This window comes from Conger conger, chromosome 5 (genome assembly GCF_963514075.1).
Source record: "Conger conger chromosome 5, fConCon1.1, whole genome shotgun sequence".
Lineage (NCBI taxonomy): Eukaryota > Metazoa > Chordata > Actinopteri > Anguilliformes > Congridae > Conger > Conger conger.
The window spans coordinates 66,450,000-66,464,952 of NC_083764.1; the positions used below are offsets into that span (position 1 = coordinate 66,450,000).

Here is a 14,953-nt window from a genome sequence, read left to right on the forward strand (position 1 = left end):
ATGAAGTGTAAAATGGATTCCTGTGTGAGTTCAGCCCAGGTCAGGGGTTCGTCCACAGCAAGGCGGGAATGTCACAGGGTGGGCGGGGCCCTCCTTTCGTAGGCTGGGGAGGCCAATTCCATTTCAGTGCAATTAATGCAAATTACATTTACCCCAAGCTAATACCAAGCTATGGGAATGAGAAGAAAAAAAAAGTCTACTCTCACCCACTTTCCACTAATATTAAAAAGTTGAACGTGGGGTGGCCTGTAGCATAGTGACTGGGACACGCAAGGTCAGTGGTTCGATCCCCGGTGTAGCCACGATAAGATCCGCACAGCCGTTGGGCCCTTGAGCAAGGCCCTTAACCCTGCACTGCTCCAGGGGAGGATTGTCTCCTGCTTCGTCTAATCAACTGTATGTCACCCTGGATAGGAATGTGTGCCACATGCCATTAATGTAAAATGTAATGTAATGTAATGAACTGCACAAGTGTATTTGCATTGCAAATGCAATTTTGAGATGTTTTTTTTTTTTTATAAATTTGAATTGCATAGCTCAACATGTCTGACTGCATGTTTAGTAAGGGATATGGAACATCCAGTGGCATGTTTATGAAGAATGAAGGCTGCTTGGCTCAGAGCTTGTGAACACTGCCTGTTTTTCACAAACGTATGAACCCTGTCTTTTAATGCTCTCCAATTTCCAAGTTATACATTAAAAAAACAACAAAACAAGCTCTTCTCTGGTGATATCTTGCAGGTCTTGAGGCATGTCGATCGACAGGGACACTTGATTTCAGCTTCGCCCGAGTGCCGTTTTCTCACCGCGGTGAACCCACTGCACTGTAAGCTGCTTTCGTGTCAGATGAACAAAGTGTTTCTTGCGAATTGGCCCCAGGGTGTTAGGAGACAGAGATACATAAAAACTCATGTTGCTCCGGTGACCGGTATTTAAAGTATTATCTGGTATTAGTCCTGCCGGAGCCTGTGGATACGATGGTGTCAAATGAATATCTATTAATACGTGTCCTGCGCTGATCGGAGTCCTCTCCCGTGTTCCGGGGGGAGAAAATAAACACGACTGAGCAAGAAACAACTCCCTCCCTCCTCATGCCTGCGTGCCAGTGTGTCTGTATGTGTGCCTGTCTGTGTGCCAGTGTGTCTGTCTGTGTGCCAGTGTGCCTGTCTGTCTGTGTGCCTGTCTGTGTGCCAGTACGTCTGTCTGTGTGCCTGTCTGCGTGCCAGTACATCTGTCTGTGTGCCAGTGTGTCTGTCTGTGTGCCAGTGTGCCTGTCTGTCTGTGTGCCTGTCTGTGTGCCAGTACATCTGTCTGTGTGCCTATCTGTGTGTCTGTCTGAATTCAGGTAGTTGAAGTGCACATGGGATGTGATGTCACTCCCGGAGCAGCAAGAGTGGGGTTAGTTCCCTGGCTGGGAGCCTTCTTTAGTTCCTTAGCTGCTAGCTGCGGTTAGCCCCTCCATGTTCTTTAGCATTGACCTCTTTTCGTTTTCAATTCAGTAAAATAACTTGCATGTTTAACAAAACAAAAGAACAGAGTTTATTGTGCATTATTTGTCCCCGTCCCCCCCATGTAAACAAACACATCAGCAATACGGGCCTTTCCCCCGAGAACATCTCTCAGAAGCATCTCTCTAAAAAGTGAAAATATACAGCAAACTTGCAGATGGGGAGTCCCCTTCCCCCTCAGGTTTAGAGCACCTTTACCTGCCTTGGTCGCTCTACCCAAGGGCTGGGGTGGGGTTAAACACTACAGAAAAATACCACGCTGATAGAGTCCTTAATTTTGACTAATCGCACATAAAACAACACATCTTCCAATCCGGTCACGGCTCAGCATCAGCCGGTCTAAACCGGTCTACACCTGTTAGGGGCAGGCAGATTTTTTATTTATTTATTTATTTATTTTTTATTCTTCCTCTGCGCGTAAAACACAAAGTGTTATGAAAAACTGAAAACTGTGATTGGCGTCTCCCAGTGCTGGATCCAGAGAGCCCGGGATGAGGCTGAGAGGCTGAGAGGCTGAGGGAGAGAGGGAGAGAGGGAGAGAGGGAGAGATATTTCTGGCTGCAGTGTGGTGCGGTGAGCCGAGTCAACGCTGCCCCCTGGTGGCCGCTGTATGAGTTGCACACTCGCTGTCTCCGCCCCCCCTTCGCTGACTCCGCCCCCTCAGTGCTGACTCCGCCCCCTCAGTGCTGACTCCGCCCCCTCAGTGCTGGTTCTTCACGCCTGGCGGCTTGCCCGGCCTCTTCTCCGGCTGGCCCCGCCCACCGCCGGGCACACCACGGCCACGCCCGCCAAATACACCTGGAGAGGAGACAATCGGGTTTGTCAGGGAAACAAACTCTATGGCAACAGGTATGGCTTTGTTTTATAGTTTTCCTACACCAGGGGCCTGAATCACGAAGCAGGATTACCGAGTTAGCGGGATAACTGCACTGAGCAAAACCCAGACCACCTCTTTCTCCTTCAGTCCGTGTTCCTGATTCCGGAGAGTTCTGGGTTTTACTCAGTGCAGTTATCCAGCTCCAGTAACCCTGAGTGTTTTTAACAGAGACTTGTGCTCTAATCTCACTTTTCACAGCTCGGAATCTCGAGAGTTCCCTCCGACTGCCTTGAGGGAGATTTCCAACCGTCTGAGAGAGCGTCCCAAATCAGGCTCTCTCAAAATGGCCATTAATTTGTCCAGCACCCGATTTAACCCGATATAAACCCCCTCCCTCCTCCCCACCTGAGGGGGTGTGCGCCCCGCCCGTACCTCTCCCGGGGCCCCCGCCTCGCCCCCCTTTCTGCTGCTGCCGGTTCTGCTGGGCGCCCCCCCGCCCCCGGCCTTTGGTCACCACCTCCTCCTTCACCATGTCGATGATCTCGTCCGGGATGCGCAGGTACTTTATGGTGCTGCCGCGGATGTAGCACTCCGGCATCCTCCAGAACTTATCGCCGTCCTGCGGGGAATAACGACACGCACGGAATCAGCGCCGACCGCTCTGTCCAGCGGGAATGACGAAAAGCAATAAACACAATCAAAGTGTGACGCACCTTTCTGTAATTCAGCTCAGCAGAGCCACCTAGTGGTACCATTCTACAGTGCACAAAAATAAACACGCGGAGCTCTTTCCAATCGCTTGTATTTCACATCCCGCTCCCAACTCCAGCCATCGGCAAAAAAGGAGCAAAGTCGAGGGAGAGGTGGATCTACAGGTCAATCATTTACACTTCACACAAAAATTACTTCTGCAAAGTATGTGCTGATGTTTCTTTGCTAAAGAAATCTTCCAGAGCCTCCCAGCTCCTGGCTTCTAGCTAGTAGAAGGAACATTTCACAGATTTGACTTTCCATGCCGGACCTTGATCGATTTCCGGATCATGCGAGACCGAGCAGATGAGGTGGAAAAATATGCGATTGGAATGAGCCCAAGGATTTTCTGCAAACCCCTTAACCTCCCAGTAACACCAGTTGGGACAAAAAGCTGTTTTGTAGAGGCAGATTTGTTGGGATTGAGGGGAAATGTTGCATGTGTATCTACTGTCTGGAGATATGTTCACACTGGTGTCTCTACCTGCTTGCAATGATTCCATGTGCACCTGTGCATTTATCGGTGTGTGTTTCAAGCACTGCTTATAAGCCCACTGGGGAAGTGCACTGAGATGCTGAATATTGTGCTGGGCATTTGACCATTATAGAATTCGTTTAACAACTACTCAGCATATTTTCCCAATATTTATATATTTAATTTACCCGGGAGGTGCAGATGACCTCCCGCAGGTTGATGTTCATCCAGTTGTCGCAGCTGACCAGATGGCCGTTGTACGTCTCTCCGTTCTTAAGCTCCACCAACTTTGCAAAAGAAAGGCAGAAAATCAAATTCGCGGTCGAAAAAAAGGACATTTTCCCCGTTATATTTTCGTTCTGGGTGCTACTTACCATTGGGTGGTTCTGTGCCGTCTTCAGCAAAGACAGGGGCAGCTGTGAACGAGGAGGTAACGTTAAGGCATGGCAAGGAAATCACGAGCCCCCCCAAAAATGAAAAGATGCGCGGTTGTGTGATTGCTAAGGTTAGTACCGACCAAAGGTACATACATACAAAGGTACAAGCAAATCAATATCTCAATATGTAGAGATTACCTGTTGAAAATGCACATTTAACGTTAACGTTACATAGCTAGCTAGCGAAGTAAGCAGTCCACCTAGCTAGCCCGCTAGCTATTTAACTTGACATGTTTGCCAATACGGAACCTTAGCTAGCAACCGACGTTACGTAGTGCAGTAGCTAGTTAGCTAGCTAGATAACGGACAGTGTAGATATAACAATAAATTGCGGAATACAGTAAATTAATCAATGTACGTAAGAGGGAACGAACTAGCTAGCTAGCTAAATTCCACAAGCCGGGTTTCGTGCTTTGATCCAAACTACCAATGAAATTACAACTCATTGGCAATATTCTGTTTGATATTCCTGACACTTAGTAGAGCAGTGAATTAGCAATTCCGTCCACAAAATGAACTCACCATTTTAACGGTTTTCTTTAAAGTTTCTTTAAACACGCTAGCTAACTAGCAATTCCGCTGATTGTGTGCTGTGGTCGTTGGCTATCGTATGGTTCAAGATACACAACCTACATTTCCGCGCTAAGTTTTTTACCCCAATCACAGAGTTCAATTACCAAGGACCGCCCATATACAATGCAGTGGGCCTCGCCGGCGTCCAATCGAGGTGCCCAAAACTAGTTACGTCGTCTTCGTCAGCTGCGGGTTTGGTTGCGCTGCACCAAAGCGTTTTCACAACAAATTTCACCTGAGAACGCTATCATGATTTGCATCCATTTAATTAACCTTTAATTCTGTACAGTGCCATGGCAAACAGGTTGTCACATTATCACACAGTTTAGTGGTCACTGGTCATTTCTCAGATGAAAAACAAAAAAGAATATAATAATTACTCATAAATTAATGAGAAATTGAAAATAAGACTCATGTGTGAGAGACTTTCCTCAGTCACAGAAATAAAAACTCTTTTGTTGGACATCAAAATATCTACTCTAGATATAGGCTATAGCATTTATTTTAAGACCCAGAGCCCTCACAACAAAATGCACAACAGGATATGACTTGACTAAACATCAACAATAAACTCAAAGGTGTTTTTTGTGTATGTGCAGAAACAGAAATGAAGTGGAAACACAGAGATGAGTTCATTACATTACATTACATTACATTATTGGCATTTGACAGACGCTCTTATCCAGAGCGACGTACAACAAAGTGCATAACTAGGGATAAGTGCGCTGAAAGACCCTAGGGGGAAGTACAATTTCAATTGCTACCCGTACAACAAAGATAAGGACCAGGGCCTATTTTTATTTTATTTTATTTTTTAAACAACAAATAAACAAACAAACAACAAAGCAAAAGTAACCAAACTTAACTATCCAAATACTGCTTACCTAGCCAACTAAAAATACCGAAACACAACATAAATCACAAAGACAACAATTAAGGTTCACAGGGAGGTAGGGAGGGATGGGGAGAGATGCTGCTTGAAGAGGTGCGTCAGTTTGCACTTGAAGGTGGGGAGAGATTCTACAGTTCTGACCTCAACGGGGAGTTTGTTCCACCACCGCGGAGCCAGAACAGACAGTAGTCGTGAGCGTGAGGTGGAGGTTCGGAGAGGGGGAGGTGCCAAGCGGTCTGTGGAGGCTGAACGAAGAGGTCTGGCAGGGGTGTAGGGTCTGAGTTCAAACTATGAAATCAAAGACCAAGATTAAAAACAACATTTAACCCCCCAGAAAAGCCTGAAAAACAAGTCAAAGTCTGAAATGGCAACTGGTGGGAAGTGTGCAAGTTCACCTGTAAAAAAAACACTAACTGGATAAACTGTTGTCCTTTTGCTTATCACCACAGGTCCCCTAAAATACCCACTTCGGCTACGTGTGTTAAAAGATTGTTTCCATAATTGTCTGACCGATAACGATTTGGTGTAATCATATTCCACCACATTGTTAATAGAGAATAGAAAACCACACGCCCATCAACCGGCACCCAAGGTATTTTCCCTGCCTAAATGACGTAATGTAAGGCAGCAGCTTGTAAAACTAGAAAACAAATTGCGACGGGTTTAGCAAACTAGCTAGCTCAGTAACATAGATACAGATAGATTTGTACAAATGTATTAAAGAAAAGCTGCCTGCGAAGTGATTAACTGAACCCGCTGCCTTCCAGGCGTCACCGAGGGAAGGAAAGTACCTCGCGCTCAACCAGCTGTGTTGGTTACAAAAAACGGTTGCATTACGCATGTGCATTGAGCCTCAAAAGGCCTTCAGTGGATCTCGCAAGGCAACGTGTGATTCCTGTGAGAACTTGTGTTACCAGAGGGGCTGCATATGGGGGTGCTGAGGGTGGAGCTCGAACAAGAAACTAAGCCTTCCAGAAAGTGTAGACACACTCTGCCCACTGACTCGCGTAGATTTCGCCGCTTGTGAAAAAACATAAACTTGTAACATTTTGACTGCAGAGTGAAGAGGATGGATAATGGTAAAAGGACAGTTGTTGTAACCGGTAAGTGTGTTGATTTCAGGCAAACCTTTTACGGTGTATTGAATGCTTGCTCGTTCATTAGCCGACTGTTTCACAAAGGCTAGCGTACACTGGGCTACTACTACGGAACCTATCAAACAACTCCCCAACTAAATGAAAGGACGCTAACGAGTTTTTTCCTCAAACGTCAGGGACACCTACCTAAGTGACATTGCTTGTTAGCTAACGTTAATTCCAGGATCTAGCTTGCATATGCAATGTAATGTAAATATGCAATATTTGGGGAGCAAGTACGAAGTGGTTAACGGCGGTGATATTAATGTATATAGAGTGAGAGAACAGCTTGGCATAACTAATATAACTTAGTCTTATAAGAAGCGTTCTTCGGGCGACGCTAGATCTTTTAGTGTTTTAAAATGTTGCTGTGTAGCTGGCTCTCCCACTTGTTTGAAGAAAGCGAAGTAGCTAGCTAAAAATAGCTAACGATTTAGACTTTGCTCGGAACCGGCTAACATAAGCTCGTTATGCAACGACGCAAGCAACCAACCGACCATAACGTTACTTTCCCTCGTATGCAAAGCAGATATTTAAAGCATGACCGGGGTCCGGTTATTTATAGCCTAGTACAATTGAGGGCCCTTTGTTTTACACGCACTGACACTAACGATAATTACACAGATATGACTGAAGTTGCTTGACAAGTGAAACGTTCTTATTTCTTTGGCAAATCTTTAAATTAAATTAGTCAAACTGTCTTATCTCATTGCCAATATCTTTTGTCTCATTTAGTAAAGTAGGATTTTAAGGATCAATATATATAAAATACTTTTTTTTTTTTTAATACAATACATTTAAAAAGTTATTTGGTCAAGACCTTGCAGTTCAGATACTGTGAAGTGATCCGTGCGTTCTGGAGTGAATTAAAGAAGTTATAACATTATATTGTTTCCACATTCTAATACGGCAGCTATAATGCAGGGGTGCCACTCCAGTTCTGGAGGGGCCGCAGTGTCTGCTCGTTTCTGGTGCGTTTCAGCACGAGAGATGCATTCCTAAGTCTTTCCTTGACTAACAGGTCCACCCACCTTGTTTTCAAGGCCTTAATTGTCTGCTAATTGAAAGGAAACCATAAATACCAGCGGACACTGCGGCTCTCCAGGGCTGGAGTTTGACACCCCAGCTATAACGCATCCCCTAAAGAGGAACCATTATATCATAACCGTTATATCATATTTCTCTCACTTGGTAATAATATGCCTTGCGAATACCTTTGGTTATTGACAGAGATGTTTATTGTCATACTCCGTGTTCTTTTCTGTTTTGGCGTTTTCTGTTTCCTGTTCTGTGTTCGTGCTCTTTATCTGTTCTCTCTCTCCGTAGTCCTTACATTCATTCATTCGTTTCACCTGTCTTGTTACCCGTTCACCGTACTCGCACTGGTTTGTCATTTCAGTTAATTTACTTGTGTGTATATATCCATATGTCTTTGTCTGTTCCTTGCCAGATTGTAATGTGTTTCTCATTCCTGCTTTCTTGACCATCTGTTCCGTGCTTTGACCTGTTTGTGTACCCCTACCTTTGCTTTTTGGATTTTCCTTCGGTCTTGGTTCTGTCCTTGCCGCACTCTGATTGGACTTTTGGTTATCGGTTTCTGGATTACCCTCTGTACCTTATCAGACTGCCTTACCCTGTTTGGACTCTGATTACCCCCGCTGTTTTGATCAGCCCTGAGCTGAATAAACATTTTTATTCTGCGTGCTTCCTGGTTGCGCTTGGTTCATCTGTCCTGAGTCGTGACAGTTATGATGGTCCGTATCGTTCATATGAAGTTGCAGTGTGTTTGTTGAAAGACCGCTACAGTTGTTATTAAGGAACATTGATAAAAAGTCTTGGCTTGTTTTGTGTAACAAGTATAATTGCTGTCCCTTGCTGGAGTTTCTTCCCAGCTAACACAAAATGTTCTCACAATGTTACTGGAACCTTTTTGTCAGTGTCATAACGTTGTCACTACGTGGCAGCAACATTGTGAGGATGTTTGGTGTATGTGGGTACGTGCATTGGTTAGCAGTGGCCTAATTGAAGCTTTTAGTCAGAAGATGTGCTACACAGACTAGGGCAACAGTGAATCAGTTACCTTTGATCCTCCCCTGTGTGAGTGTGAAGATGACATACAGCCAAATGTACACGTATAATTAACATAAAACAGCAGAGGTGGATTGGCACGCCTGACCGCACTGTTTGGTTTGTGTTTCAGGTTTCGGGCCGTTTGGAGAGCATGCAGTGAACGCCAGCTGGGTGGCAGTACAGGTGATCTGACCACACCCCTCACGCACCAGAGCTACCCCGTTTGCATTGCTCCAGGGGGGCTTGTCCCCTGCTGAGTGTAATCAACTAAGTCGCTTTGGATAAAAACCGTCAGAAAAATGACATGTAATGTAATGACAGTAAATTAATTTTGTGTAAAGGGAGCTAGAGACTCCTCACCCCTGTGCCATGACCTGTGGAGTCTGACTCTTGCAGAGGGTAGCTGGGAGTGAGTGGAGTGAGTGGAGTGAGTGGAGTGAGTGGAGTGAGTGAGTGAGTCTCTGAATGTGTGTGTGTGTGTGTGTGTGTGTGTGTGTGTGAGAGGAGCGGTTTCTGAATGTGTGTGTGTGTGTGTGTGTGTGTGTGTGTGTGTGTGTGTGTGTGTGTGTGAGAGAGGAGCGGTCTCTGAATGTGTGTGTGTGTGTGTGAGGAGTGGTCTCTGAATGTGTGTGTGTGTGTGTGTGTGAGGAGTGGTCTCTGAATGTGTGTGTGTGTGTGTGTGTGTGTGTGTGAGGAGCGGTCTCTGAGTGCGTACTTGTCGCTCCCTGCAGGAGCTGGAGCTGCTGGGTTTGGGCCCTGATGTGCAGCTGCATGTACAGGAGGTGCCAGTGGAGTACCAGGCAGTCAACCGCCTGCTGCCGTCGCTATGGGAACAGTACCAACCCCAGGTATAATTCCACACTGAGAATTCCTCTCCATAATTCCACACTGAGAATTTATCTGCAAATGTAAATGTCCCTTTAAGACTGGTTCCTTAACCCCTCCCTCAACCTGCCACCATGAATGTTCAGGTGTGCCTTACTGGCCTAGGAACCCTTATGAAAATAACTAAGAAGTTTGTGTGTGTGTGCGTGTGCGTGCGCGTGTGTGTGTCGGGGGCAGTTGGTGGTCCATGTGGGCGTGTCCGGAGCAGCCACAACCGTCACCCTGGAGATGTGTGGGCATAACCATGGCTACAAGCGCCTTGACAACTGCAGGTTCTGCCCGGATACGCAGTGCTGCGTGGAGGGCGGAGCTGACTGCATCGACTCCGTCATCGACATGGAAACCGTCTGCAGGCGGGTCAACGCCTCCGGACTGGACGTGGCTGTGACCGTGTCGAAAGACGCTGGAAGGTGCGTATAACTCGCCCCCTCTCTGTCTCAAACACGCTTTCCCCAGGTACCTGTGTGACTACACGTACTACCTGTCTCTCTCTCTGCTACCTGTGTGACTACACGTACTACCTGTCTCTCTGCAGGTACCTGTGTGACTACACGTACTACCTGTCTCTCTCTCTGCTACCTGTGTGACTACACGTACTACCTGTCTCTCTGCAGGTACCTGTGTGACTACACGTACTACCTGTCTCTCTCTGCAGGTACCTGTGTGACTACACGTACTACCTGCCTCTCTCTCTGCAGGTACCTGTGTGACTACACGTACTACCTGTCTCTCTGCAGGTACCTGTGTGACTACACGTACTACCTGTCTCTCTGCAGGTACCTGTGTGACTACACGTACTACCTGTCTCTCTCTCTGCAGGTACCTGTGTGACTACAGGTACTACCTGTCTCTTTCTCTGCAGGTACCTGTGTGACTACACGTACTACCTGTCTCTCTCTCTCTCTCTCTCTTTCTCTCTCTGCAGGTACCTGTGTGACTACACGTACTACCTGTCTCTCTCTCTGCAGGTACCTGTGTGACTACACGTACTACCTGTCTCTGCAGGTACCTGTGTGACTACACGTACTACCTGTCTGTCTCTCTGCAGGTACCTGTGTGACTACACGTACTACCTGTCTCTCTCTCTGCAGGTACCTGTGTGACTACACGTACTACCTGTCTCTCTTTGCAGGTACCTGTGTGACTACACGTACTACCTGTCTCTCTGCAGGTACCTGTGTGACTACAGGTACTACCTGTCTCTTTCTCTGCAGGTACCTGTGTGACTACACATACTACCTGTCTCTCTCTCTCTCTCTCTCTCTCTCTGCAGGTACCTGTGTGACTACACGTACTACCTGCCTCTCTCTCTGCAGGTACCTGTGTGACTACACGTACTACCTGTCTCTCTGCAGGTACCTGTGTGACTACACGTACTACCTGTCTCTCTGCAGGTACCTGTGTGACTACACGTACTACCTGTCTCTCTCTCTGCAGGTACCTGTGTGACTACACGTACTACCTGTCTCTCTCTGCAGGTACCTGTGTGACTACACGTACTACCTGTCTCTGTGCAGGTACCTGTGTGACTACACGTACTACCTGTCGCTCTCTCTGCAGGTACCTGTGTGACTACACGTACTACCTGTCTCTCTCTCTGCAGGTACCTGTGTGACTACAGGTACTACCTGCCTCTCTCTCTGCTACCTGTGTGACTACACGTACTACCTGTCTCTCTCTGCAGGTACCTGTGTGACTACACGTACTACCTGTCTCTCTCTGCAGGTACCTGTGTGACTACACGTACTACCTGTCTCTCTCTCTGCTACCTGTGTGACTACACGTACTACCTGTCTCTCTGCAGGTACCTGTGTGACCACGTACTACCTGTCTCTGCAGGTACCTGTGTGACTACACGTACTACCTGTCGCTCTCTCTGCAGGTACCTGTGTGACTACACGTACTACCTGTCTCTCTCTCTGCAGGTACCTGTGTGACTACAGGTACTACCTGTCTCTTTCTCTCTCTCTCTCTCTGCAGGTACCTGTGTGACTACACGTACTACCTGTCTCTCTCTCTGCAGGTACCTGTGTGACTACAGGTACTACCTGTCTCTCTCTCTCTCTCTCTCTCTCTGCAGGTACCTGTGTGACTACACGTACTACCTGTCTCTCTCTCTGCAGGTACCTGTGTGACTACACGTACTACCTGTCTCTCTCTCTGCAGGTACCTGTGTGACTACACGTACTACCTGTCTCTGCAGGTACCTGTGTGACTACACATACTACCTGTCTCTCTCTCTGCAGGTACCTGTGTGACTACACGTACTACCTGTCTCTCTCTGCAGGTACCTGTGTGACTACACGTACTACCTGTCTCTCTGCAGGTACCTGTGTGACTACACGTACTACCTGTCTCTCTGCAGGTACCTGTGTGACTACACATACTACCTGTCTCTCTCTCTGCAGGTACCTGTGTGACTACACGTACTACCTGTCTCTCTGCAGGTACCTGTGTGACTACAGGTACTACCTGTCTCTCTCTCTGCAGGTACCTGTGTGACTACACGTACTACCTGTCTCTCTGCAGGTACCTGTGTGACTACACATACTACCTGTCTCTCTCTCTGCAGGTACCTGTGTGACTACACGTACTACCTGTCTCTCTTTCTGCAGGTACCTGTGTGACTACACGTACTACCTGTCTCTGCACCTGAGTGGCGGTTGCTCGGCCTTCGTGCATGTGCCCCCTCTGGAGGAGCCCTACAGCGGCGAGCAGTTAGGCCACGCCCTCAGAGCCGTCCTCCTGGAGATGCTGGAGCAGCTGGGACAGGACCAGGGAACCAATCACTGCAAGCACAGACACTGAGAGCCCCGCCCCCTCCCCCTGCACAGCGGCACCACGGCGACAACCAATCAGATGGCCTGTGCGCTTTAGAGACGCGTAGCAGCAGCAGCCACCGTTCCCCAGGCACAGGGACAGCACTCGCAGGCCACTACGCTCAGAAGAACTGCGATGCAGCCAAACCTCTGCCTTCACAGTGTCCCTCTGGCAGACAGCCAGACAGCCAGACAGCCAGCCAGACAGACAGCCAGACAGCCAGCCAGACAGCCAGACAGACCTCTTTGCCTGCGATGGAATTATCTCCTGAAACAAATATAGAAATTTGACCTTTGTAAATCATACCACCCCATTCCAGCTGAGTCTGAGACTGTCAGACCACCAGTGCTTTTCTGAAAAGAAAATGGGCAGAACTTCAACTGAGGAAGGAGACAAGAATATGCTGCTCTCTGTTACCAAGCAGGTGTACATCCGGGAGAATGATCCCAAATATGTACTCTGGATTTGTGTGGAGAAAATCAAAAAAATATTTTTACACTGCCTGTGCTGTGATAGGTCACATGTAAATACAGCATATTTGCACAAGACACGATTTTAATAGCATATTAAATATGTGGCCTTTAGTTTGCTGAAATCATCCTTTGACACTTTTCAAATCCTTGTATAAATAAAAAATATATTTTGACAACTAATTTCTGTTCTCAAAAATGTTGTGTTTCTAAATGTTTTGCCTCTTCCTCTCCCAGCTAGTACCCTATGATATGTCAGCATTCACTCTGGGTTAATGGTCTTTCTTAAAATGGTGCCTAAATGTATAAGTCCTGCACGGGAAATGTATTCACCCCGGAGTCGTTGGTGTCCGGCGTTTGGAGCGGAAGCGTGTGTATAGGGTCACGCGCTGGGCTCTCAGGCCAGCATGCAGTCCCTCTCCAAACCAGCAGGGGGCACCGGTGTGTAGTAAAGCTTTGTCGTCCCAGGCAGCAGAAACAAAGCAGACCAAAAGTTTTTGGGGCTCGTTTCCTGGTATAATTGAGAGACGCTGTTTGATTAGCGCCATTGCGGCTGGCTCCAGTATAGGGTGTTTAAACCACCCTTTCAATATTAATCAATGGTTACATAAAAATGAGACGGCGATTTTTCTTTTTTTCCCACAAGAAAATGTAGACTCAATAGGTGTTTCTTCTTCATCCAATGTTTCCCCGTGTGCCGATTTGTTTATATATTGTGTTATTTGGATAATACTGAAATTTTGTTGACGAATCTGGAGCAGTTTGCATCACTGCAGTCGCCGTATCTCACAGTTAGGAGAGTCTGATTTATCCGAACGTCATGCCCAAATATCCACTTCCGCGGTGTCATAACGCTTTTTTCCGAAGCCCATGGAAAGTTGGTGGGTGATGTCGCCATTGGACTGTATGGACGTCACAGACCCTTGGTCCGTTTCTACACTCGCCCATCCTGACCTGGATGGTGGTGGCGCGGCATGTTCACAGTAGATAAATAGCGTAAATAAAGGTTAAAAAAAAAATAACATTTGCACACCGTAATAGCGCCTGATTTGATTTCAACTGTTATATACTCGCATTTCTGTACATCCCTCTACTGGCGGAGCTGTGACATTACCTGTTACACCGACTCTCCCTTTCATTTCAATGGTGAATTATTAAACCGTCTGCGGGCAGAAGTGGGATCAATTCAGTTAGGGCTCCAGGATGATGTGCATTTTTAAGCTTATGAAATGCATAACTTGACCCAAACTCTGTGTGCTAGCTTTGTGACAAGAAATTATGGAAAATAAGTGTGTAATTGTACGTTTTGTGTTATATGGCTTGGCTATATGTTTTTTACGGCGGTGTTCTAGAACTTATTGTTTTCAGTTACCAGTAGTGATGGTTACATCCACTACGAACATTCTAATTACATAAAGGGTTAAAGATATTGGCTTAAAACGGTGGTTTAGTATTGTGATGGCCGGCAGGTAGTTCGCGTTAGTGTGTATGGGGATGGCTCGTGTCTGTGAGCGGACGCTGTAGCGCAGATCCGGTATTCCGGATTCCGGACATTCGGCCTGGAAGGAACGCTTGAAAAGGCGATGGACGTGCGTCCCGGGATATCCAGGAATTCTGGGATTGCGGAAACCGGTCATCCTGCAGGCCCCGGCCCATTCTGCAACAACATTTACATTTACATTTTTGTCATTTGGCAGACGCTTTTAATCCAAAGCGACTTACAAGTGCATAGGTTCTACCATAACAAGCAATGCCTTTTAAACCAAAATACCACAGGTTGGTCGAATAATTAATTTTAGAAATGCATTATAATATAAATAAAGTATTTATATAATGGCCCAGATAAAAACCACTCAATTAACAACATTGGCATAAAGCACATGCCTCTGCAGAATTCTTCCCTTTTTGAAGTTATTTTAATGTGCAGTACTTAAAATGGTGCCAAGAAATATATTGAACTTCGTGACTGTGAAATTGCTATTGAATTTAAAGGGGAAATACAATCACTGAGCACATTATTAGGAATGTGTACACCTGTACCGGTAGTTTGTTAGTGAAGTAGGTGTACTAGCTCTGGTCACCTTGTGGTTCCCTCACTACGAGCACCTGGTGGTTGAGCT

At 46.7% G+C, this 14,953-nt stretch overlaps 2 protein-coding genes across 3 annotated transcripts; one reads left to right on the forward strand and one right to left on the reverse strand.

The window, feature by feature from the left end:
• Window positions 1-1,515: 1,515 nt before the first annotated feature.
• lsm4 (LSM4 homolog, U6 small nuclear RNA and mRNA degradation associated) lies at window positions 1,516-4,656 on the reverse strand. Of its 2 annotated transcripts, none has more exons than XM_061243958.1 (5): window positions 4,510-4,656; window positions 3,925-3,966; window positions 3,739-3,837; window positions 2,758-2,944; window positions 1,516-2,306 (listed from the first exon to the last, which is right to left on the reverse strand). In XM_061243958.1, the coding sequence occupies exons 1-5, from the start codon at window positions 4,510-4,512 to the stop codon at window positions 2,209-2,211; spliced, it is 429 nt and encodes a 142-aa protein (XP_061099942.1). In that variant the 5' UTR covers window positions 4,513-4,656; the 3' UTR covers window positions 1,516-2,208. The 2 variants fall into 2 exon arrangements, with proteins under 2 accessions (XP_061099942.1, XP_061099943.1); XM_061243959.1 differs by lacking the exon at window positions 4,510-4,656 and adding an exon at window positions 4,126-4,361.
• Window positions 4,657-6,290: 1,634 nt separating this feature from the next.
• Window positions 6,291-13,016, forward strand: LOC133129699 (pyroglutamyl-peptidase 1-like). The gene is made up of 5 exons (XM_061243960.1): window positions 6,291-6,555; window positions 8,789-8,841; window positions 9,390-9,506; window positions 9,721-9,953; window positions 12,159-13,016. The coding sequence occupies exons 1-5, from the start codon at window positions 6,522-6,524 to the stop codon at window positions 12,349-12,351; spliced, it is 630 nt and encodes a 209-aa protein (XP_061099944.1). The 5' UTR covers window positions 6,291-6,521; the 3' UTR covers window positions 12,352-13,016.
• Window positions 13,017-14,953: the final 1,937 nt, after the last annotated feature.

Excerpts from the sequence above, each read along its gene's own strand:
- lsm4 (XM_061243958.1), bottom strand. Across the intron at positions 3,838-3,924 it reads CGGCACAGAACCACCCAATG|TTGGTGGAGCTTAAGAACGG; the intron begins GTAAGTAGCACC and ends TCTTTTGCAAAG. Across the intron at positions 2,945-3,738 it reads AGGTCATCTGCACCTCCCGG|GACGGCGATAAGTTCTGGAG; the intron begins GTAAATTAAATA and ends TATTCCCCGCAG.
- LOC133129699 (XM_061243960.1), top strand. The coding sequence starts at position 6,522 with ATGGATAATGGTAAAAGGACAGTTGTTGTAACCG. Across the intron at positions 9,507-9,720 it reads GGGAACAGTACCAACCCCAG|TTGGTGGTCCATGTGGGCGT; the intron begins GTATAATTCCAC and ends TGTCGGGGGCAG. Across the intron at positions 9,954-12,158 it reads GTGTCGAAAGACGCTGGAAG|GTACCTGTGTGACTACACGT; the intron begins GTGCGTATAACT and ends CTCTTTCTGCAG.